General features: G+C 37.4%; 1 protein-coding gene across 2 annotated transcripts in view; it reads left to right on the forward strand.

Annotated features, from left to right (window-relative positions):
* The window catches only part of SECISBP2L (SECIS binding protein 2 like), a 28,150-nt gene extending 13,858 nt beyond the window's left edge, over positions 1-14,292 (forward strand). For both annotated transcript variants that reach the window (XM_041468854.1, XM_041468855.1), the window contains exons 8-18: positions 194-325; positions 845-928; positions 1,736-1,903; positions 2,055-2,196; positions 3,792-3,961; positions 5,035-5,167; positions 6,140-6,302; positions 7,002-7,222; positions 7,868-8,022; positions 8,512-8,731; positions 9,715-14,292. In XM_041468854.1, coding sequence (XP_041324788.1) covers positions 194-325; positions 845-928; positions 1,736-1,903; positions 2,055-2,196; positions 3,792-3,961; positions 5,035-5,167; positions 6,140-6,302; positions 7,002-7,222; positions 7,868-8,022; positions 8,512-8,731; positions 9,715-10,388 — 2,262 coding nt within the window. In that variant the 3' untranslated portion in view covers positions 10,389-14,292. The remainder of the gene's footprint in view (positions 1-193; positions 326-844; positions 929-1,735; positions 1,904-2,054; positions 2,197-3,791; positions 3,962-5,034; positions 5,168-6,139; positions 6,303-7,001; positions 7,223-7,867; positions 8,023-8,511; positions 8,732-9,714) is intronic.
* The last annotated feature ends 1,172 nt before the right edge of the window (positions 14,293-15,464 follow it).

Below are 15,464 nucleotides of genomic sequence, written 5' to 3' on the forward strand. Positions count from 1 at the left end.
AGAATTTTTGTGCAGGTTTTAAAGAAAAAGACAACCGAAAAAACACACCAGAAAGCACCGCCCCCCCCCAAAAAAAAAACCCCAACAAAGTACAATTTATCCTGTAAAAACTGTATCTAGTTGCTAATTAGCAGGGATGAGAAGGCTTGAAATATTGAAATTTCAAAATGCCAATCACATGTGTGTTTTTCAGTCTGGTTTCAGATGCAGAGACCACAGCACATCTTCAGAAAGAATGCAGGGTTTGCAGAAACGACATGAAAAACCTTTAGCTACAAGCCAGACGAGCAGAGCAGAGCAAAGTCCTGAACCTCTGTATTTTGAGGTACTGTTGTATGAAAACTCTTTCCACATAGTAGCAGTGCCCATTGTGGGTGGAATAAGTGATGTTCTCAATGGGAAGTTACAAAACATCTGGCTCCAGGAGGTGTACAGTCAAGGTCACTAATTTATTAGATGATCCCTGCATCGTGTACAGAAAGAGACTTGTATTTGGGTGTTGTGGTAAGTGTAGTAATTTAGCACACTGTGGTTGACAATTAAATTAAATAAGCAGCCTTCAAGTAACTTTTTCTGTTCACTTGTGTTTGCTGGCTTATTCCTTCTAATTGTAATTAGATTTTTTATTTTGGTGTAAAAAAAGAAAATTTTTCTTAAAAAAATACTATTTGGATACAGAAATGCTTTCCTAATTCTTTATTTTCTGTTAGTGTCACATAATCCCTTCTAGTTTATGTGGGACTTAGAGATTCAATTTTGTTTTTTTACCTTAAGCAATTTCAGTTGATGTTTCTCAGGTGACTTGGGTTCCATCCTTTTTATTCTTAATTTCTGTATTGTTTAGGATGAAGATGAGTTTCCAGAGCTAAATAGTGACAATGGCAGCAGCAAAAGTAGTAGCATCCAGCAGAAGATTTCACCCAAAGTGGTAAGTAATTATTTTCTTTTGCAAAGCATTGTCTTTTGAGACTATTCAGTTTGTGTAATTTTTTAATGAATCCCTGCTACAAGACCTACATTGCAGTAATTGTGATGATCTTGGGGTGTTTGTGTTACCAGCCTTGGATGCTAAAAAAATGCCAATTAAAATAAGTGGTGAAGGGAACCCATCTTAAAAAAAATTTAAAAACTTGAGGATTTTTCTCTTTTAAGGAGATTGTAAGATACATGTCACAGACACTCAGTATCACAGACTGTCCCAGGCTGGACTGCTGCATCGTGATGCTTTCATGCAGGCATCTCATAGAACGGTTAAATCTGCAGATGTCAATTTTTCAAAATAATTACAGTTTGTGTAGTTTCTTTAATTTCATACAGCTTTAAGGCTGTGGGAGCAATTGTTGGAAAGGTACTGTTTTTCAGTATGTGATCTGCTTAAATATTTTGTTGCAGAACTGTGCCTGTAGACTGCTTAATCGGTTTGGCTGCTTTCCAGGAAAGTCAAATCCTATGTGAAATCTTGGGGAGGGGAAATTCTTTATTTAGTAATCAAATTGTAAAACCTTCAGAAGCCATCATTGGAGCTGAATACAATAGCTTTCCCATACAAAAATGAAATATAAAGAAGTTCTATTAACTTGCTTATTAACTTGTGTCGTCTAGCTGTAATTAACTAGGATGTCATACTGGTGATCAAAACCTTGGGTGATTTGATTTCTGAAATGCCTCATACTTGGTGGTCTGTAGAGAAAGGTCTTTTAATTGTGGATTTTTTGCATTTTGTTTAAAATTCTAGTTGGATGACTTACCAGAGAATTCTCCAATCAATATAGTCCAAACTCCAATTCCCATTACAACCTCTGTACCAAAGCGTGCAAAAAGTCAGAAGAAGAAGGCCTTGGCTGCAGCACTTGCAACAGCTCAAGAGTATTCAGAGATAAGCATGGAACAGAAAAAACTTCAAGTGTGTAGCACTCTGCCCTCCCCCAGCACTTGGTCAAGAGGAGGATTATTTACCTGTTGCTCCTCTTACTCTCTAATAGCAGTAATCCTTTGTAAAGAATGTTGCAGGCACCATTTCTTTGTATTTATTGTATGTGATGTTCCTGTTGTAGGAGGCTTTATCAAAAGCAGCTGGAAAGAAGAGCAAGACCCCTGTTCAATTAGATTTGGGTGACATGTTAGCAGCTCTTGAAAAGCAGCAGCAAGCAATGAAAGCTCGTCAGATCACCAACACCAGGCCTCTCTCATACACAGGTATTTCTAATGTGCCTGGCAATGCCTAAATACATTTTGTGCCAACATGAATGTGGTTGATCTGAGCATCTTCAATGGTTTTGTTTCTGTCAAGTTTTAGCTTTTGAATATAAGCATGGTAAAAACCTGAGAAGATTATTTTTAATACATTTCTCAATAAATTACCTGTGCTATCATCCTCTGAGCTGCAGTACACAATGGTGAAAATCCAAAGCCAAATGTCTTTTAAGAAGATCTGCTATTCAAAACTCAGTTGTGTCCTGAGACTAATTCAGTGCTGAAATAAATATGTGAAAGGAGCCTCTCTACTAAAGATGTTATAAAATACTCTATGAAAGAGAGGATACCTTTGACTGTGATATGGTGGGATATATCTCTAGGATGTTCTTCCCATTTCTGCTGTTTATAGTTCAAGGTCTCCTGACCCAAGGCTTACTCAAATCAAATGTTTCTTAAACTGTCTATTGTTTCTACCATATTTTTACCATCCATGATGTCCAGTGGCAAGGAATTGTAACCTTACTACATCCTGTGTAGAGAAGCTTTTCTTTCTGCTGTGTTTTTTGGGGATGGAGATCAGTATTGTGTTTTTTTGTGGTGCAACTCAAAATTTTGTTAGCTTTCACAGCCTTTGTATTAAAAAGACTGAGCAGTTATTCCCTTCTTTCCTCTTCTGATTCTTAGACGTCTGTCAGGTCTCTGAAGAGTCCTAGTCTGTTTAGTTATTTAATCTGGAAATACCTTTTCTGAGAATCCATATTTCTTTTTCTGTACTTTTGTGTAGCTCTACTGTATCCTTTTAAAAATAAGATCAGACATACACAGATTAGGTTATAGTTCCATCATTAATGTATACAGTGGCTTAATTATGCTTTTTTGCTATGTCTGTATCAACACAACATTAAATTAGCTTTTTTAATACTTGCTGCCAAATGCAGAATTGACATTTTTGTAATTACTTATTATAACCCTGCCAATCTGATTCCTAAGCTCTTGTATGTAGCCTGGAGTCCATCATTATGCACATAGTTACCATTTTCTTTCTGGTGTGTTGGTTCCTTTACCTGCTTTGAGTTTCAGCAGTGTTCAAACATTAATTCAAGTTGGCAAGGTTATATCAAACAAAGCTCAGCAAAGAACTGTTGGCATTTCCATTGGAGACAGCACTTGTTTTATTCTTCCTGGCAAAAGATCCACTTAACTACATGCTGCACTCTCTCATCTGTTTTGTCCTGTCAGCTATTCAAGTCTTTTACAACTGAAAATCAACATTTGGATAAATATTTGCAATTTATCTTACCATAGTCATCTAACTAATAAAGCTGAATGTAGTCTTTTGAGAGAGACCCCTTACCATTTATTAAAATAATTCCTGGAATCCACAGTTTCCCAAAACATGAGGCAAAGTTGAAGAAAGCTTAAAACCATCTGGAAGCAACAATGTCTGATGATGTAATTTTCCTGTCATTATGAACTGCTTTTTTTTCCAAGGAAGGAAAATCTGCTTAGAGAATTCATCAGTGGAAATTCTGAAAACAGTGTTGAAATAAAGCTGACATGTCTTTTGGTGAAACTAATATCTATCTTGTATTTAGTTGGCAGTGCTGCTCCCTTTCATACCAAAGAATCTGCCAGCAGAAAGTCCTTAACAAAGGGACAGCCCTCTATGGGTTGCCTTAATCCTTTGGATTCGACTGCCCCAAAAGTGAAAAGAGGAAAAGAGAGAGAGATTGCAAAACTGAAACGCCCTACAGCACTTAAAAAGGTAAACGTGCAACCTTGGAGTGTTTTGACCCACACTCATACTTCAAAAATAATATTAAAAAAATCTGTTATCTTCTTAGTTGAGGACTAGTTGCCATGAGCACAGGGCAAGGGAATTATGAGCTTCTGCCTCTAGTTCTGCTAATCTGATGCCCTCTCCTTTGAATCTAGACATGTAACATAACTTTTATATCCACATAATCAGTTGAAGTTAATAAAAATGTATCTCGATACAGATTGCAAGTGTTTTCTTTTTTTAACTGCAGGCAGTAGGACACATGGAAAAGCTTCCATAGTGTTTTCATGTGGCTGATTCCTAGTCTGTAGTGCAATTTAGTATGCTAACCTTAGTTTTTCTTACTCCTTTTTATAGAGATGGGAAAAGAACTTGAAGCAAACCCAAAATTTTTGAGTAAGCTTAGAAATAATTAATTGCTTGTATATATCTATATTCATGCAGTTATAAATTAGGTATGTGCAGAAGGCACAGAGTATATATGTGGAGATCAGAAGGTAAAATATTAAAAAGTGAGCCCTAAAAATGCAGGCCTTTTTCTGACCTGCCTGTCATCTGAGTTATAGGAATTTACCTGTTTCAGAAAAGTTTCTTTGTTTTCAAGGCTTTTATGTTGTTGCTATTAAAAATGATAGTAATACCAGTATATCCATGGCTACTTATCTTTGCACTTTCCTTTCTTTTATAGAAAGGGTTGTCTTTATTGAGATGCTCATAAAGATGAGCAGTATGCCTGCATAAGGTATTCTTTTACAGGCATGGGGATGAGGAATTGATCATAAGTGAATGTTATGTATCAGATAGGAAGCTGTACTATTTTAAGTACTATTTATGTAGAAGTGTGTGAGTATTGAGTATGCCATCTATAAAAATGCTGCAGTGAAATGCTCCTTGTGATCAAAAAGGAAACTGAAATGATTTCCAGGGTTTCTATCCTGGCATGATAGGAAGGTTCAAAACAACTTGCTTAAGTTTGTGTTATGTTCAGTGAAAGGGATGGTTTTATTTACAGGTAGATCTAATTTTCAGATGCTGACAGCTGTTGGTTTTGTTTCTAGATTATCTTGAAAGAGAGAGAAGAGAAGAAAGGCCGTTTATCAGCTGACCACAGCCTTCTGGGTTCTGATGAACAGAAGGAGGCTCATTTAAACTTGAGTGCTGACCAGTCTCAGGAGCTGGCCTCTCAGGAAGGTTGGTCTCTGTCTAGAGACAGCTCCCCCTGAGCTGTACTAATCTGCTTATTTTCATATTTTGTATTTCTCTTCTTATGCCACACAATTTATAGATGTTATCTCTTAGCTTTTTTTTTGACTTTATGAAATACTAGCAATTTAAACCCTCTTCTAAAATGCTTTGTCTGTCCCTCAGTTGTGGAAGGCTCAATACACTGTGGGTTCTCAGTACATGATCTCCATACAGCATTTTGATTATCATCTGAAGTGGATGTTCCCACCACATGTCAGAGTTGATAGTATTTTTGATAAGCAAGCAAAATGTGACTCTTGCCAACCATGCTATGTTGATCACAGTACTTCTTAATGATGAATACACTGAAAGTTTTCCAGATACAGAAGTTGCAAACTGTAAAGAGGGTTTTCCAGTTTGTTGAACATGTCAATCAGCTGCAATTTCTGAGTTGTCAATTTGCAGCAGCAGCCCTGTACAACTGAGGAACTCCAGAGAATTTTCAATGTCTTCAACTTGTCTGGGGAAGTGGGAGAAAGAGGTGTCTGTTAGGATTCTGCATGTACTGCTTCGTAATTTTTTCTTCTGAATGACCTGTCTGTCTAGAGTGGGAAAATCCTAGACATTCTAGGAATAAGTTAGTTGAGTGTTTTATATATATATAAATAGTAAGGAATTATTGGAAGAAGTAATGACATTTATACAGGTTTTTTCTTCTGTTTTATTAATTTCCCAAAGTAAACTCAAGATATTCAAATATTTCTTATTTATCCAGTCTGTGCTGTGAGGGGTGGATATGTGTTCAGTTTGTTTTCTCCCCTTTCCCCTACCCCTTCAGAAGGGGAGGGAAGAATCATGCTTAGTGTTTTCAAAATGGAATTTGGACATAGTAAGGGAGTGATAACACAATGTGTGGTTCTGTTTCTTTCACATAAAAAACGTATTTTTATTTTGTAATGTTTAAAAATTGCCTTTCAGAAACTGGTCTGAGTATGCCTAGTGATACTTCACTTTCTCCAGCAAGTCAGAATTCTCCGTACTGCATGACCCCAGTGTCACAGGGTTCACCTGCTAGTTCTGGAATAGGCAGTCCAATGGCATCTTCTGCAATAACCAAAATTCACAGCAAGAGATTCAGAGAGTAAGAGTTTTGCTTTATTATGAAAAATTTAAGGCTTGCATTTCAGTCACCCGTGTGTTTCAAGTGTGGGTAGATTTAGTAGACTTAAGAGCTTAATGAACATAAGCTTCCCTTTCAGAAATAGAAGGTTCTGCAAGTATTTTCTTTTTTTTCCCCTAAATGGATGGCTTGTGTTTGCACACAAATGTGTGTATATATGAACAAACACTTGAGACTTTCTTTCATTGCCACAGCAAATAAGCAAGGTGGGTGTCTTCTCTGAAAAATATTTTTTGAAGGAAGGCTGTGTATGCTTTGAATGGGAAAGGAAGGAATACTTAGGAATGCTTAAAAGACTGTAATAGTACCTCTTAATGTGTTAGGGCTTTTTTATTAATGTATCTTTGTAATGTACTAAATTAGTAGAAGAAAATTGCTTGCAGCACTTATTGCAGTATTTGTTTGTATTTTTAATATTATTTTTTGTTGGCTTTTTGAAGTAAAGGATTTTACTACAAGTAGAAATGTTTTATGGATGTGTTTTTAACTTAGTTTCCAGTCTGATTTCTAAATCCTTTTAATGACTTTAGTAAAAAAGAATAACTGTTCTGAGGAAGTAAAATTATTTTCATGTGCAAAAAGGCTGGGTGAAACATTGGTTATGCTAATATTTGTGAAGTAGCAATGCTGACACTTGTCAATGTTGTTTTGAATTGACAGATACTGTAACCAAGTTCTAAGTAAAGAAATAGATGAGTGTGTGACTCTGCTATTGCAAGAGCTTGTCAGCTTCCAGGAACGGATTTACCAAAAGGATCCCACGAGAGCTAAAGCAAGGAGGAGACTCGTTATGGGGTTACGTGAGGTTACAAAACACATGAAACTAAACAAGATCAAGTGTGTAATCATATCCCCCAACTGTGAAAAAATTCAGTCAAAAGGTATAAATGATAAAAACAAGTGGTGCACTTGGCTCTTTTCAGTTTTCTTGTGCTGATTAAATTTGTTAATTAGCGAGGTTAGAAGCATTTGTTACTATGTGTGATGTAACATTCCAGACTCCAACTGGGTAATTGCCATTCCACATTTATTCTTTTCTGCTCTGTTCTGGAAGAAACTTGTTCATGAGGGTGAAAAGTTTAAAGAAAAATAGATATTGTAGAATTGAAATTTACTGTATGTTACTTCATTCTGTGTTCAATACACCTTTCAGAGAGTCCTGAGCTCTGGGTGCTTTTTAGTAAGATTCCTTAAGAGGAATGTGAATTATTGGTTAGTCAACTAAAGCGTTTTGCCACAACCAGAAGCTTCCTGAGATGGGAGAATAGCAAAGCTCTGCTTAAGAAAAGACCTGTGAAACTCTGGTTTGTGTGCAGGACTAATAGAGAATATAGAATATCACCTTCATCTGTACTCATTCACTACCCTTGAAATGTATTGTGTGTTATCCTCTGGGACACAGGAGCTGCTGATGTCTGTATTGAAGTTTTACTGGCTAATTGCAGTTAAAGTGGATTAGAGAGTTGTATCATGCCATGTGATGACTTCAAGTGACTAGATATCTATTTAAAATTGCTTTCTTCAAGGTGGACTAGATGAGGCTCTCTATAATGTAATAGCCATGGCACGGGAGCAAGAAATTCCATTTGTCTTTGCTCTCGGCCGCAAGGCTCTTGGCCGCTGTGTGAACAAGCTGGTTCCTGTTAGTGTTGTGGGGATCTTCAACTACTCAGGTGCTGAGGTGAGTAATTCCAATCATAGAAGTGGCTTGAGTAAACAGTTATGTAGTAAAGAATTGGTTTGGCATTGGAGCACACCTCATACACCTTTGATAATAGCCCTGACCTGATCTATATTGCGGTGTCTTTTTTTTGATTTTTTTTTTTTTTATCTCAGTTTTATGGTACTGAGAGACTGTGCTGAAACACTTTGGTCACAACATCTCATTGTAGATTTTAAACAGACTTAAACTGTAATCTGAAATTCTCTGGAAAGCTTAAGAATGTAAGAAAAACAGTATCCTAAAGTATGTCCATCTCCTCAAAGTTGCATAAACCTGGAGTGGTGTTTTTTATTATTTAATACAGAGAAGAAATAATTCTTTAATAAAGTTGAGGTATTTGCTGTTAATCTTGAGGCTGATATGTAGTGTACCTTGGACTGAAAGGAGTAAGGTAAAGTGAAAGCTATTAGTAAGAATTACTGCTGATAAAACTTTGTTTGTACTTAGGATCTGTTTAATAAGCTGGTATCCCTAACTGAAGAGGCCAGGAAAGCCTACAGGGACATGGTGGCTGCAATGGAGCAGGAACAGGCAGAAGAAGCCTTGAAGAATGTCAAGAAGGCCCCGCATCACATGGGTCATTCTCGTAACCCTTCTGCAGCAAGTGCTATCTCATTCTGTAGTGTTATTTCTGAACCCATATCTGAGGTCAATGAGAAAGAATATGGTAAGTAGCTTAAAGTTACCTTTGTAAATAGAAGCTGAGGTTTTCCAGATGTTTGTTGTGAAATGTAGCTAAAGACGCAACCCTTCTTCCTAATTCACAGTATTCTACAATATCCAGGGGTAAGAAAAGATCAGTTAGTTTTCAGTTAATTTCATAAGTAATTTTTTTCCTGAAAAAATATAGAAAATAGTAATTTCTAATCCTCAGAAGTGTTATAGGTATCTAACATCAGTGGAGGGGGCTTCTCCAGTTTTATTGAAGTGTTTTAAAACTGATAGCACAGAATTGATCATGTGACTGAGGAAGATCTGATGACAGCAGGAACTAAAATATGAGGTCTCTGAAGATAGGGCATTTTTAATGTAGCTTACATTTTTAAACTTGAGATGGCAGTGAGGGATTCTACTGTGAGCAAAGGCGAGTTCATTTATCCAGTTGCTTAAGCCCAGATGAAAAGGAATATAAAAGGGAGACTACTTGTTAGAAGTCAAAAGCCTTCTCTTTTATTTTTGCTCTGAGAATGAATTAAAGAGAATGCTGTCTTTTTAGTGAATTCTTTTGTGCTATCTTAAATTGATTTCAGGAGTTAAATATTTTATATTTAAGTCCTTAAATGAGAAATCCTTAAATGAATGACTTAAGATGGTGGCAATTTTCTTTTAATTAATACTTTAGACTAATCTCTTTGACTAGTCTTAGTGCTACATTTGGTGTTTACACAGGAAACTAAGTGGCACAAACTCTCAACTTTGTAATGTCTGCTTTAGGGTACTGTAAAAACCCAAAGTTATTCACAGCTCTTTCTATTGTGTCTCCTTTTCCCTTCTTTCCCTTTTTTTCTAGTAGAAATTTTTCTAGTAAGCATAGAATAATATTAATATTAGCTCATTTTGCTGTTTAGGCTGTTGTTGCATGCTCAGGAGAAATATTTTTATGTGCAAGGAATTAATGTTTCCTACTTCAACTTCTTTCAAAATTTGTAGAAACAAACTGGAGAAATATGGTGGAAACATCTGATGGGTTAGAGACCTCTGAAAATGAGAGAGAATCTGTGTGCAAGGCTGCAGTACCAGAAAAAGTTGGTAATGGCCAAATGGAAAAAACCACTCTTAATAAACAACCACCTCTGGCTACAACTGGCACTACCTCAGCAACAAATCACGGAAAATCCACCCCAGGTGACAAAGATGAGGTGAAACCAGATGACAATCTGGAGTGGGCCTCACAGCAGAGTACAGAAACAGGATCCCTGGATGGCAGCTGCCGAGATCTTTTGAATTCCTCCATGACCAGTACCACCAGTACTCTTGTGCCAGGAATGCTGGAAGAGGAGGAGGAAGAGGAAGATGACGATGATGAGGATTACACCCATGAACCAATTTCTGTAGAAGTTCAGCTTAATAGCAGAATTGAGTCTTGGGTTTCAGAGACCCAGAGAACTATGGAGACGCTGCAGCTCGGGAAGACCCTTAGTGGTGCTGAAGAAGACAATGCTGAACAAAGTGAAGAGGAAGAAATGGAGACCTCAGAGCAGGCTGACCCCATCACTGATGGGGAGGAATGGACAAATGATAAGCACGCAAGTAACACTCAACATAAACCCACCATCTGCAGTTCTTTGAATAAAGAACACACAGATTCCATCTATATGCCCTGAAAATAAGCAGGAACTCAGGAACTTTTTAGAAACTATATTAAAACTAACTGTTGTAAAGGTTGCAGCCATTATTCCATATGCTTCATCTCAACATTTTGCACTGTTAAACATTTAATACTTGTATTTAATTCACAACAATATTTTTGTAGCTGTCTGTTACTTTTTTGATTTAAAAACTATCTTAGCTCTTAATCAGTATTGATTCCCCAGATTAGAAACTGTGTGGAAAAGTTGTCAGTAAGCATTCATTTGATGTTTTGTAAAAGGAAACATCTTGTAACTGACCAGTTCTAAGAAAAATTCCTTCAAGTTGTGACTCTTAAGCTTATTTTCAAACAGGTAACCTACATTAACACTGACCAAGTACCAACAATTCATGTTGGTGGTATAGTGTTATACTAGGCCTGTCAGTGTATTTGGCCATGACTTTCTAATTCTATCTAGAAGTAAAATGAAAATTTTGATTCTCTTTCATGAAAAGCTAGAAAAAGCCATTTGCAATCTTAATGAGAATTAAATAGTAGAGAAATTGTGTGTGATTCTTATGCTAAGATAGATGCAGCTTTTTAGTTGATCGTGGTGAATGCATCATTAAAAAGCTGCTGATAGCTGAAATGGTTACAATAAGCTATAATAACTTTGATTCCAGAAAAACTTTAAAACCAGAGGGATGTAATTAATGTTTTGCAGGTTTTCTTTACAAGGTAGAAATATTGCATTAAAAAAGAAAAAAAAAAAAAAAACAACAAACAAAACAGGAAAGAAAACAAAAATTCCCCATTCTCTCTGCAGTTGCTGTCTGCCAAACCACACTAAGTGACTCATTAACCATACTCCCTATTCAGGGCTTTTAGTAAACTGATGACTTCCTCTCTCTCCTGTCACTTACCTCAGGAATGCTGTTTGGCATTTTGTATTCTGCATAACACTGCAAAAAGCAAGAATAATCCTTTAAACAGCAAGTGTGAATGATGTGGTGGCTAGCTCTGCATTCGCCCTCATGCTGTGATCCTGGCCAGGATGTATCTTGAGAACTACTGCTGAAAACTTGACCTCTTTGTCTCTTCTTGCAGTTGTAAGAGCTTTAGGAGTTGACCTCTAGATAGAGAAGAAAGTAGTTATTCCAGGAAATGAGGAAGTGCCCTGTAGTTTGGGGAAGTATTTCAGTGGTCCTGAGGTAAAAGAAACAAAAATACTCCCTCCCTGAAATGTACGTGTTGCTAGAGAATTGTTCTGTGTTCTGTCCTGAACACTGAAGTGAAATGCATTAACTGGTGATGAATTTGTTTCAGACTGAGGATGGAGTGTGTGTCTAAACCTGGCACATCAGGAGTCTGTTTTCCATCTTTGGTATTGGCAAGGGATATACTGAAACTGCCAGCAGCAGGAGCTTCACCACAGGGGTAGCCAAAGAGTAACTCACGTGAATAACACTTTCATAGCAAACATGTTTCTTTTAATTTCACTTCGTTTTTCTTGATCACTTGTATCAAAATGCATGAAAAGCCTCTGGGTAGGCTGAAAACCACAGGAAACTGAAATTAGCTGAGTTGGGTGTTCAGTCCACACTTAGGAACATGGGACCAATGTTTATAGTAGTAGTGATGCTGGTGTTTTAAGTTGCACTGGGAAAATAAGACTCCAGGTTTAGAAGTCATCTAGCCCTGGGATTTTGGATGCTAATGACAATAATAGAAACTGTGTATTATGTAAATAATGCTTTGATAGCTATAGGCATAGCAAATGCTATGTAGATAAGCAGTGTAGAGAGCTGCTGTGATAACTGGCTGTTCTGTCATGTTCTTAGCTCCTTAGTGTAATCTTCCTAGGTGTTAGAACAGGCCTTTCCTATTTCACAGGAAAACAAGGACTAAGGAATGATGCCTCCTGAATGTTAAACCTTTCACTGCCCCCATGGCAGATTTCTACTGTCTGTATGTTTTAAGAGTTTTTGCTTTAGGACATGACAGGTGTTTGAACTGCTGACAGGCAAAACTTGCCCTTGGATGTGTAAGCACATCTCGGCACAGGTGAGATCAGTGCATACATTGAGGGCAAAACTTAGCCAGAACATCAAAAAACAAAGGTGTTTGTAGTTTCTCCTTTAGCTTTTTCAGTGCCAGTGATTCAAATAACTTTTGATCTTGAAGTATTAACATCAGAGGCGCATCTTTTTATATGTCTTTCTGAACTTGGACTGTCATTTTAAAATTTTCTGACATTTCTATCAAAGAAGTCTTGTAATATTCAGCCCACTATTTAACTGCAATTTTGCTACAACTTTAATAGAGTTCTTGAAAGTGGTACAGCACTTATAATTATCTCTCAATTTGCCAGCAAATAAGGAACTAGTTTCTTTTTAAAACGTGGCAGATCACCCTTAGGGGAGCAAACTGAAACTGAGTAAAGAAAACTGGGTTTAGTGCTTCCTTTTTGATAAGCTGGGAATAAGCAATAACTGTAAGAATGAAATTGCAATTGCTTTGGGAGTGATCCATTTGCGTCGGAAATTAGGGAAGTTCCTTGCCACTTGAAGCACTTAAGGAGAGTATCTCACTGTGGTAATTTTGGTTCTATTATCAGCAGAATTTAAGAAGAAAGCATACAAATGTTCTACAATACCATGATTTTTTAAAAAAGTAGTTGAATTTCTATTTCAGTGTAAAAGTGTGCAGTTTATACAGGTTGTTACTGTCCCCATGAAAAGATGTTTCTGTAGTTATAGGTGTATAGATATTTTTGTTGTGAAAATAATTATTCGGGAAACAAATCTACTTTTCTTAAGGCATTGTTTATAGAAATGATTTCACCACTTACTTTATCTGGTAAAATCAAAAATAATGTATCTGTGGTAGGGGTAGGGATCTTTAAAACTGATAGAGGTGGCTATGTATACAACCTATTTATATAAATACTCTTAAGTATCTCTGTCAATAATAAAACATGGATTATAAATCTGTAAAAGGGAAGAATTCTGAAGAACTTCAGTCCTTACTTGGACCAAGTAGCAATGTCTGATTAAGGCAAAGGCCCTGATCCTGCTCACACATACTTTAGAGTGTTAGCGCCACTGGCTTAAATTGGTGGCCTGTTTATCTGCTTAAGTTGTGTGCAGGCTGTTGTAGGATTGAAGCTAAACGGTGACAGAGAGTATTGACCTGTGTTTTAAAAATTCATTATAGAAAATGTTCAGTAATGCACTTGTTGGTGTTCTTCTGGTAAAGCTAAGAGGTGTCTTTATGGGTGGGTGGGAGCTTACACAATGTGGTTCTGTCCAGTTCTTTAACACAAGCTTAAATTTTAATAATGTTACTTTAAATATGTATGTAAAAAAGTATTATTGTTTGAAAAGCTGCTGTTGCTGAAACTGTCACTTAGTATTTCTTGTGAAGTTGTGCCAACTAATGAAACTGTTCAGTTGATTTCAGTGTCAGCCATTTAAAAATTGGACATGGCAATTTGTTAATAGAACAAAACCCAGCAGAAACAAGCCATAGAAACCAGGAACTGGGGGGTTCACCCTGCCACACACAAGGAAACACGAGAATGTCTAACCCAAAACTTCCTCACCAATGAATGGTAATGCTGAAAGTAGAAACCCAGTTGGCACAGCCCACGTTCTAAATGTTCATCAATAGTTCATATAATTTACTTTTAAAATAGACTCTAATAAGGAAAGCTGTTTAATCTTTAATGTCTTAAAATTTATAGTAATATTTAGGTTAAAGTAGTAGAAAAACCATTATAAAATACAATATGAAGGGGTTTGTTCCATTTCTTTTTTGCTGTATGAAGGATAACTGTTCTGTCTACCGTACTTTTTGGAGTAATAACAGCTTTTTTGCACTATGTAAATACTAGTGGGGATTCTTCCATAACTAATAAAAATGATTGTAGAAATTTATGGCTGTATTCCAGTGCTGTGTTTGTTCACGACTCTTGGATGCTGAGTTGCCTGGCAAGGGCTGCCCTGGCGCTGCAGGTGCTGGGACAGGTCTGTGTCACCCTGCGGCCACACGGTGGAGGAGCTGTGTGGTGGCACTCGGGTGACAGCCCGTGCAGAGAGCTGAGCCCCTCAGCCACAGCAGGGGAGTGGCTGAAGCAAAGAGCAGGATTAGCAGAGGCCTTTTCACATGGATCCCAGCCCTCTGTTGTCACCCACTATGTCACTGACCAGAAAAATATTAGATAGAGAAACCCACCCTTCTGCAGAGACCCTGGGACTGAAGCAAGTCCAGAATACTGAATTGGAAATAATGTTTTACTTAAGAGAAAATGAGCAAGGATAAGCACAGGTACTTCCAAAAGCTGGGCTTTCTCTCACACTCTACTGGATGAGAACTTCAGTTGACCTGCCCTTATTGGTGGAGTGATGCATGAAGTCGCATCTGGAAAATAACATGAAGTTCCTCTTGAACTTCTCACACCTCCGTGTCAGTAACAGTGACCTGTAACAGTGTCATTAACTGGTTTTGCAGTTCCCACAAGTGAAAATATCTCTAGCAGTCCAAAAAGGATAAAGCTTTGTCCTGTAATTCTGAAGTTTCTGTTTATGTACCTTAACTTCATGTTTCAGTTCTGCTATTGCAGTTGTCTTCTGGTGGAAGTGCTTCTGTTACAAACCTCACTTTGGAGGTTCTATAGCTTGCAGTCAGAATTACTTCTCCTGTCTGGGTTCAGCCTCTGTCTTCTCAACCTGATAAGAGTTTTGGAAAGTACAAGTGGGTGGCACAGTGTGACCTGTGCTATGGAAATGACAAAAAATTAGTTACCCTTATGCCTTTACAAACTGAATTTTTTTTCTCCCTTTTCATTTCTTCGCCATTTAAGAAACACTAACACTGAGCAAATTTCCTTGCCTCTGGTGAGTTTTTAAGTGGTGCTTTGCACTTCTGCACATACCAAAAGAGGCACCACAAGGAAATAATTGCTCCTGCTAAATTCCTTCAGGCAGCACTGCCCTGCCTGCGTTCCCACAGCAGCATAGGCTCTCCAATACCAGGGTTCTAGGGATGGGGCTGGAATTTTCTGAACCTGTGTGTCCACAATGTGTGGAAAGACCCCAGTCACTCAAAC

This window comes from Pyrgilauda ruficollis, unplaced genomic scaffold (assembly GCF_017590135.1).
Source record: "Pyrgilauda ruficollis isolate IOZ18807 unplaced genomic scaffold, ASM1759013v1 scaffold23, whole genome shotgun sequence".
Classification (NCBI taxonomy): Eukaryota; Metazoa; Chordata; class Aves; order Passeriformes; family Passeridae; genus Pyrgilauda; species Pyrgilauda ruficollis.